The sequence below is a fragment of the Euprymna scolopes genome, chromosome 2, assembly GCF_053919585.1.
Source record: "Euprymna scolopes isolate OS-2025 chromosome 2, ASM5391958v1, whole genome shotgun sequence".
Taxonomy (NCBI): Eukaryota; Metazoa; Mollusca; class Cephalopoda; order Sepiida; family Sepiolidae; genus Euprymna; species Euprymna scolopes.
Window position 1 is genome coordinate 33971609 of NC_136483.1, and position 10223 is coordinate 33981831.

The 10223-nt window shown below is 29.6% G+C and overlaps 1 protein-coding gene across 8 annotated transcripts in view; it reads left to right on the forward strand.

Moving 5' to 3' along the window:
* Positions 1-10223, forward strand: part of LOC145290702 (uncharacterized) — a 576300-nt gene that overhangs the window by 506931 nt on the left and 59146 nt on the right. For all 8 annotated transcript variants that reach the window (XM_080136503.1, XM_080136504.1, XM_080136510.1 and 5 more), the window contains 2 exons: positions 687-872; positions 7677-7921. In XM_080136503.1, the coding sequence (XP_079992629.1) occupies positions 687-872; positions 7677-7921 (431 nt within the window). The remainder of the gene's footprint in view (positions 1-686; positions 873-7676; positions 7922-10223) is intronic.

Consider the following 10223-nt stretch of genomic DNA (forward strand, 5'->3'; position numbering starts at 1 on the left):
ACCAAGAACTAGCTGATTGGCACGATCAAATTTGAAGAACATAGTGAAATACATGTACTTTAGGTTCAGGTTCTGCCTGGAGGCTGTGGCTTTGAGTTTGCTGTATTCAGCAAAAGATCCAGTTCTTGTCCAGAATTCCTCCACATTAAAAATCAAAACTAAAGAAAAATCTGTATTATGTGATAAAACGAAAATCTCATGTTCCAAAAACCATATAAATTGATCATGTAGTTTTATTTTTACAAAGAAAATCATTTTTAAGCAATTAATGAGAATTTGTAGGCATACATCTGGTAAGTAAGAATTATTGTTGAATTATCCTTCCTTTGTTTCTTATGATATTTTTCAAATTTGTGAGCGAGACGATCATTTGTTGGATATTCATAAAATTTTATTTTTAAGTAAGAAAATCAAACTACTTGATCAATTTACATGATTTTTGGAATATGATGTTTTCGATGGGTTCCTTATTTTTATTTTTTAATATAGGAATTCTGCACAAGGTTCCTCTAAGCAATACATCTTGAATGTTAAGAAGACATCAATTATTGGCCCAGATTTGAAGCCTTTCTTTCCTTTTCAAAAAGTGTCACATTTGTTTCAAACATCCCGTAAAAAAAAGTAATAAGAATGAAAAAATCTTCTGTGAATTAATTATTCATTTTTTTACTTCTTTTCTCTTCCAGCTGATGAACAGAGAGAATTAATGAGGAAAGAGATGATAGATCTGAAACGTAACATCAATGATGAGGTCCGTGAAAAAGAAACCCTGAGTCGGACATCTGAAGAATTGCGAAATTCTATCAAGAGAAATGAGAGCGATAAAATGGAAATCAACCGACGTCTACAGGAAACCCAACAGAGGAATGGAGGTTGGTTCTATCCACAAATACATCTTGCAGTTTTTCAATATTGCAAAAGAATTCGTTCCATATCCCATTATTCCTAGCTACAATCACTTTTAGCAATTTCCCTTACTCTTTATCTATGCCTAGAGCTAAATGAAAATTCCATGAGCAGAGCCTTTTCCCCATTGTGGAACACAATGCTGCAGAGCTACCTCTCAGCTGATTATAACATGATCATTTCCAAGTCAATGTAAACAAATTCTTGAGCTGTCCTCTAAAATATGTTAACTTCGATCCAATTTCCACCAGCACCAATCATCACAATGTTGTCTCACCTTAGACTCATTAACACTTATCTTTAAGTGGCCTACAGACTTTGATAAGTGATGACTCTACAGTATATAAAAAGAAAAAAAGTATCCATTAGGACATCATATACCAGTACTGTTACGGACTATGGAATTATACCCAGTTCAAATGCATCAGATATATCAGATATATTGAATTCAATTATACACTAATATTATTGAGAACCTACAATTTCTTAACATGTCCAAGTAAAAATAGCAACTTGTGTTTCAGTAATCATATAGAATTAAATTATCTAAAAATAGTACTGGCGAAAAAAGTATGAACCCAAAAGTTGCCCCTCTCTGTGTGTTTTTTTTTAATCAGTTTATTACAAATTGATACTTTACCTGCAAAGAAGTGATTCTTTTTTTTTAATATTTTAATAGTTATTGCATTTCACAATGCTTGATATGCTAGAATATAGATGAACCGAACTAAACCAATTGTGAGTCAGGTTCTGTTTTAAAATACCACCTAATTTCATTGATGACATCACATGACTCATATCTTTCTTCCATTTTCTCTGTTCCCATACCTGTTATTAAACTTTTGATAACAATTTCCTCTATCTTCTTGAATGGACCAAAGTTCACCCAATATGCAATTTTTTTATCTGATTCAAGTTCAAATATGACTACTTGGGTCTTATATAGATATTGGATAAAGAATAATAAAGAGATTATTCCTGCATGACAAAGAGTTTAGCAATAAAGCATTCTCCAACTCCAATTTCTCTTGCAGCAATATTACTTACATACATATTACTATAGAGAAGTGTAAACGACTGGAGATAATGCTGATATAAGCAAAAGTCTGGTGTATTTCAGAGTTTTCATTCTCCTCGATTAGTTGCCTACCAAGGCTTGAGAATCTAGTCCACCCTACCATTTTCTTATGTAATGGATTTTTGATAAAAATTTAAATGATTTTGATTCTAGAAAATATCTCAAATCTAAGCTTTACATTTTAGAGGTCTCAATAAGAAATGGAAATCAAGGGAATCTTGCTTAATTGTTGTTTAATGATTCAAATATTTCAAATTTTCATTGAATTTGATGAAGAATTTTCAGATAGGAAATTTTATTATTATGCTCTTTCCTGCACTCCAAAAATAAATTCTTAAAATATCACTCCCTCTCTCTTTCTCTTGTGCGTGTGCATGCAACACAAGATTTTCTTTTTTTATTGTTTTGAAACGCAAATTGATTTCTTTCTATTCATTTCTTTCTTATTCAAACATAAATAAATTTGTATTTTGTTAGTTTTGATACAGATTTATTTATCTATTTAGATAAACATTAACATTTATATATAATGATATAAATTAGTGTGAAAATTATTGACTCATGTTCACAAGAGATAGAAGAAGGAAATGTATATTATTTAAAATTTTAGTTTCCAGTAGTGAACTTGGCAAAGTGATAGCACGCTAATAATATATATATATATATATATATATATATATATATATATATATATATATATATATATATATATATATATAATTTTCTGGCAATATATAAGAAATGTATTTCCTCCCATAAAGTAAAAATTTCTTGGCAATGCATGAAGGATGCAGCTAATATATATAACAATTTTGCTACATTCTAAAGTCCAAGGTTTTATTGATCTTACCAATCACTTTTTCCAAAATAAAAACTTCAGTAAATTTTACAAATCTGTTTTGTTTACAAGGAACAACTAATATTTATATGTCAATATTGAGTATTTCTTCTGTAGACTCATCAGATAAATCACAAAGAGAAAAATGCAGAACAATGTAATAGGTAAAATTCAGAAAGAACCAAAAGAATTCACGTAGGACTATTTCCAGTAAGCTGCCATCTTATTTAGAAAAGCTATCACAATTATTACTACCCTATCAAATTATATTCTAAAATTTAGGTTGCAGATTATAAAATTTTTTTATATAAAATACCATAATCGATTTTCAATTAATAATTATTATATAATGTACGTAAATTAGGTTCACAAAACATATACATTTTAATATACATATATATATATATATGTATGTATATATATATATATATGTATGTATGTATTAGGTACGTTTGAAAATCAAATCACAATGCAATATTATGAAAGATAAACAATATTTATTTGTTTAAAATTAATATATTTTGAAGTAAAACTTCATCTTCAGAGTTTTGTACATTTTCTTTTTTTTTTTTTTCTTTTTTGCCATTGTGTTGAGCATATACTTATACATATAACTACTTCATTTACTCACATAAAATTAATATACGAAAGTATAGATTTATGCATAAACTTTAAGTATTTACTTCAAAAGTGCTCAATACGTAGGTAGAGCTAGTTAGTAATTTATAAAATATATATGGCGATTAAGCTACACTGAATATTCGGCATTTCATCCACTCTAGGATTCCTCAGGCTTATGCGCGAATTTTGTGGTTGTTTATCATTTTTATATGGTCCCTTTTCTAAATGTCTAACTAAAAGTGTAGTTTATCAGGCAACAATATTTGCGAAAGAAAATCCGAATAACAAGAAATATTACGTAGGCATGACTTCCTTAGATTTCAAAACCCGATACTATGACCACAAAAGTACATTCAACAATAAAAAACACCGTATAAAAACAACACTAGCGAATAAATACTGGGAACTCAAAGAGAGCGGACATTCGCCGGTAGTCGAATGGAAAATAGTAAGACAAGCTACCACGTGTAGTCATCTAGACGACCCATGTAGATTATGCCTTCATGAAAAATTTGCTATCCTGTACTTTAAAGAACCCCAGCATTTATTAAACTATAGAAGAGAAATAGCAAATAACTGTGTTCACAAAATAAAATTTACTCTAGGATAGCGATACAAAATAATTTTAAAACTAACAAAAACAATAGAAAATAAACAAATAAATAAATTAAATAAACATGAATATACATAAACGATCACACATATATGTATGTATATATATATATATGTATATATATATGTGCATATATGTATGTACAGATATATATATTTATATATAAACTAACAAAAAAAACAAAAAAAAACACTAACCTAGTTTTAAAACAAATCCTTTGTCCGATAAAATGCATGCCCATTGGCTGATAGGAAGGGGCGCGGTGGATACTAGAAAGCTGATTGGCTAACTAAATCCTCAATAGAAAAGGGACCATATAAAAACGATAAACAACCACAGAATTTGCGCATAAGCCTGAGGAATCTTAGAGTGGATGAAACGCCGAATATTCAGTGTAGCTTAATCGCCATATACATTTTATAACTTACTATCTATCTATATATATATATATATATATATATATATTAATTTTATTTATACAAACATTAATGGCTACATATGTGCATACATGTTTCTGTAATCACCCACGTCGGGGGATTACGTCTTCAGGCCAAGAACCACCTTCAAAAGTGACATTTCCACCAAATACATTTTTCTATTTCGTTTATCAAGTTAAAAATACAACCTGGGTGGGAGTCAAAAAAAACAAAAACGGTAAAAGGATGAGTGAGGTCTATGAAGATGATAAACATCTTTTTTCTTTTCCCCCTCCCCCATCTAACTTAACTTTTGGCTTTTTATGGCATAGGGTACTTGAGAGTTTCGTTTTCTTGTCTTAGAGTCTGTAAGTTAATAACCTTAGCTATGGTCAACCAAGTACTGACCGGTGCCTTTTTAATCTACCTCCACCCACACATACACGCAACACACACATAACACATCCATACACAGACACTGCCAACACACACAGTATACACACATTAATCCATATATTCAAAAGCGAATCCATGCTAGACACTTTTTGTTTTATTTACTGAAACTAGACAATGATTCTGAAACTACGTAGAAGATAAAGTAAAAGTTACATTAAGGTAAATAAAAAAATATAAATAAATAAAAATAAAATACATAAATAAATAAATAAATAAATAAAAATAAATAAAAAATAAAAAATATATAAAAAATACAATAAAAAATAAAAAAAATAAAAAATAAGATAAATAAGAATAAAAATAAAATTAAATTAAAACAAATAAACCAACAAAATGTGAATAAATATAAACCCGAAAGTTATCTAAACCCCACATGCACCTATATGCGTGTATCAATACACTTATAAATGTCTAACATTTATCTACACCCGCGCATATATACACACACACACATTTCAGACATACAGAGACAAATAATAGTATTTTTCTTTACTTATGTAGCGTGGTAACATCTTCGTATATGCAATATTATGCTACCCGACTACAGACGGGTGTATATATATATATATATATATATATATATATATATATATATATATATATACATACATACACATATATACACAAACACACACATACATACATACATACATAAATACATACATATATATATATATACATATACACATACATACATATAAACACACACACAACAGACATACATATACATATCCACACATACATACATATATAACATATATATAAACAACATTCGGACATCCATACATTTTTGTAATCTATATTGTTACAACAATTCTATACGAGGCAGCCTATTCTAATAGTTCAGAAATATACGTGTGTATACATATATCTACATACAATAGACACAGAGACACATCCACATACAAACATACACACAGATACATAGATACAGATATATATATATATATATAAACATACAAACATACATGCATACGTAAAATACACTTATATATCCAAAGTCACACAAATATAGACATATATATATATACATGCATACATGTACCGTGCCACCAAATGATACATCTAAAGTAGAAACAGACATGAATACACCTACTATATAAATTCACTTTTTCTATCAAATTCCACACGTCTAGTTATGTTTCATGGCCCCATCCGCTTGTTACACTTTCCTAAGTTGTAGGTTTTTACCGTAAAAATTGACACTACGTAAAAATTTATATTGAATTCAGCATGAAGTTCATAGGGTTATCCTCATATTTAACAAAGATTCTTTCGATGGTAAGGCAGGTATACATAAGATGTATCACGACACAATAATAATATATAATAACATATGACAGAAATCAGAGTATTTAGGTTATACAAACCTAGTATATAAGCTTATATATTGTAGTACTTACCTTCATCTTTGCTTATTCACTCTAATACCCTTATTCCTTTCTCTTCCATTCACCCTTCATTCCTTACTTTCTTTCATCTATTTATTTCTTCTATTTTTTTTTTTTTTTTTTTTTTTTTTTTTATATTAATAAATTATTTTTCCTACCCGGGTATATAAAGATCATATATCCATACATGCACACACCCAAAAATATCCATATGCATACATTATTACGAGCTTCACTCAAAACGATCTATTACTCATTTAGTTCAAATATACCTTCATACAGGTACTTATTTCGGCTAGTAATACCATAACTGCTCGATGAAGTAGAATATTAAGTGACTTACGTAACCCATATGGGTATGATTATAGTTGCGACCTCACTTATCCTCTTTGTGGGGGGGTTATTTGATGGGGGTTAGTTGTACTTATAGCAGTTCCATTATCCTAATTTAGAGTTCCTTAAGTGCATGTATTCTGAAATGTTTGCAGGATATAGCAGTTTCTTGTTTAATATTCAATAATTTTTCTCGGTCTTTAAACCTAGTTATCTCAAGTTTTTCTGATAAGCATAATAGACATGGTGAGTTCAATGAGTGGCAAGTATTGGCCCTTCTAATAATATTCCATTCTATACTAGGTGTTTTATTTTCTCTAACTAATTTCCAGTAATATAACGATAAGGAAGTGTCCTTTTCATATGTTTGATTATTCATCGAGCGTGTATGTCCATAGAATCTATTTTTGAAAGTCATTTGGGTACTCCCTATGTAGAATCTTTCGTCCCTTGGGTTCTCCACCGAGAATATCCTTGCTTGGTATACCACCGATGAGGTCAGACATTCATTTTTTATTGGGCATTCCTCAGGTTTTTTACAGTTACATTTATTCATCGCAGTGTTTGCACTAGTATTCTCCCCTTCTCTATTAGTCGTCTTTAAAATTCTTCCATTATGCTTTTTTATAATCCTTTCCAAATTATCACTACAGCTGTAACTTAATTTTAATGTATTTTTATTAAATATTTTATGTCATATATTATCTGGTGGGAAATGCTTATGAGTAAGTTGTAAAAATTTTGCACCAAGTTTTGTTTTCAACATAATGTTAAAGGGGGGTGTGAACCAAATAATTTTCCTACCACGATTTCTAGATCCATTTGTGCTAGTGTTATTTACTTTATATTTTATCTCTATGTCCTTATATCCACTATTTTTAAGTGCTGTATTATAAATAGCTTTGCAATTATTGAAAGTTACTTCATTAGATGAATTGTTACTTATTTATACTGGCTATATATATATATATATATATATATTATTATGTATGCATAATTTTTTACACATTCTTTGAATTTGTAGTTATTGAAGAACAGAAACTGGTAATACAGAAGGAGGCAGGAGAACTGCGCACAAATCTGCGTGAAGTGGAAAAGGCCCGCTTAGATGCCCGACGTGAACTACAAGATTTGCGTCGACAAGTGAAGTTGCTTGATAGTGAACGTAGCAAATTGGGCAAAGAGGTGATGGAGCTGCAGGCAAGAGTCGCACGTGATGAAGATCGAGAAGAAGAGTCACGCAAAGCATCTTTTGACTTGAAGCAAAAGGTAAGACACTCGATCATGCTCGATTTGCTATTTTGTATGTTTAATGTTTTCTACACAGTTTACATCTGTTTTGCTATTAGTTGGTGGAACTTAAGGTCATTTCAAGATTAAACAAATAAATTTTTAAAATTTTAATTGAAGTACTTATGCAGAATTAGGACGGTACTATCATCAGAATTTTCCAGGAAGATTTCAAACAAAAGTTTTGCGATTATTGTTTTCATTATTTCTTTTTCTGTGAAAAAAAATATTCTTTTTTGTTGTTACGAAGATAATTCTTGAGAGTTCATTGTATTGAAGCACAGTTTCCCCATGGGGGCAAAGTTTGACACAAGGTAATGTAGGAAATATCCATCTGCCCAAAAAGAGTACTCTAGGCAAGACAAAAATGAAAATTGCCCTAGTCAGGAAGGATTTCTCGAACAGAGCTAATCTTACACTTATCCTTAGCCTGAAGTCTAGGAATATAGTATATAAGTCTTTGTTTTTTTTAACATATTAAGATTAATCACTAAAGTAATTATCAACCAGTAAATTAATAAAATGATGGTCAGCTTTCTTTTCATTTTTTTTTTTTTTTGTACTGATCCAGAACTGTTGAACAGTCTGGTTTCTTCTGGAATTGGTCAACTCTTTGTTGTGTTAGCTTTTGTATCATTTGCCTAAGACTATCTGCTCTGTATGAGCAGTGCCCCTTTAGCAAGTAATTGCAACCAACTATAGGTACTATACTTCTCTTAGAAAAATTTGCTTAGGAAATCTTGCCCCATTCTGGATATTTTCCTGATCTTTCTCTCTTGGATTATTACTTATTTGGAAGATTACATAACCTTCTAAATGTTAACATTACGAGAGGAGATTGAATATGAGTTACATTCATATTTCATATCAAGAGCTAAAAGATTTTACAAGCTAGGAATTTATAAATTCATTGACAGATAGAATCTATTCGTAACAATAACAACCTTTGCTCTCCATAATTAAAAATTTTCAAGTTTTAAAATTCCATCTTGAAAATGGAAATTGGCAAAATCTTTTTACACCAAGCTCGTACATATGTTTAAGAAACAAGTCACACACACAATATTATGTCTTTATTTCAGTTCCTTTACAGATATTACATATGCTTTACTGATTATTTGCCATAGATCAGTTGAATTTATTTGTTATAATTAACAATATTAATATTAAATATGTATGATATATGTCATTAGGTGCATTTCCTTCAAATATGGGACACACCTTGTGTTAATTAGTACCTGGGAAAAACAAAAAATGTTCTAGTAACCAAGGGTTACATTTTATGCATAGAAATAAACAAACGTGTATGCACATGCGTTATTTTTACTTGCATATTGTCCGCATCCAATATATCACAGAATTATGTATGATTCAATGTTTCTGTTTAATGTCTGTACATTCTGCTGATGCTCTAAGTGTCATATCTTCTTAAAATAGAGCTATTAGTATCTTATGAAGTTTATCTAAAATCAGTGTTGCTCTACATAGGATCAGAGTGTAGTATCCATAAAAAGTGATACACGAGAATATGCACAAAATGTATATCCTGGAGAAAGTGTATGTTATATTATTTGCTTAATATTGAACCCTCTACCGTACAAGTACACTAACCCATTACTTGTATATATATATGAAAAATGTAGTATCACGAAGAGCAAGCAGAGTGAAATCACTACTCATGCTGATGTTAAGTGTACTTGAATTATGAAATGTCAATAATGTTTGACATATTACATATACGTTGCACGTAAAAAAAAAAAAAAAATGAATACTGCTATGTTAATGTAGGAGTCCTATCTAGAAATGTAAAAAAACTTTGTTAGATTAGTTTTATATGTGCTGATAAGTTTTCCCAGTTGGGCAAAATTATGATTAATGAACTATTATATATTTATATACCAACATTGGGACATAAAACTGTATGCATGTTGTTAACAATAAAAAAAATTGGAAAATGAGCAACAATATGAGTGTTTGAACCTTGCTTAAGAGTAAAATTGAGCTTAGGATTACGATTAACACAAAAAATGGAAATTATGGAAATTATAGCAAGAGAAAGAGAGGGGGAGGAAATCAAATAGGAACTACATTAAGTTTGAGAAAATATTTCCTTAATTTTTGTATTGTTTAGGGTGAAAAATTTTGGTTTGGAGCTTATTGTTATGTTGCGAGGTCTATATATATATATATATATATATTATTAATAATAATAATAATCGATTTTCTGGACTAATAAATATTGTAATTTAATTCCCTCTATATTATACATAATATTGATGAT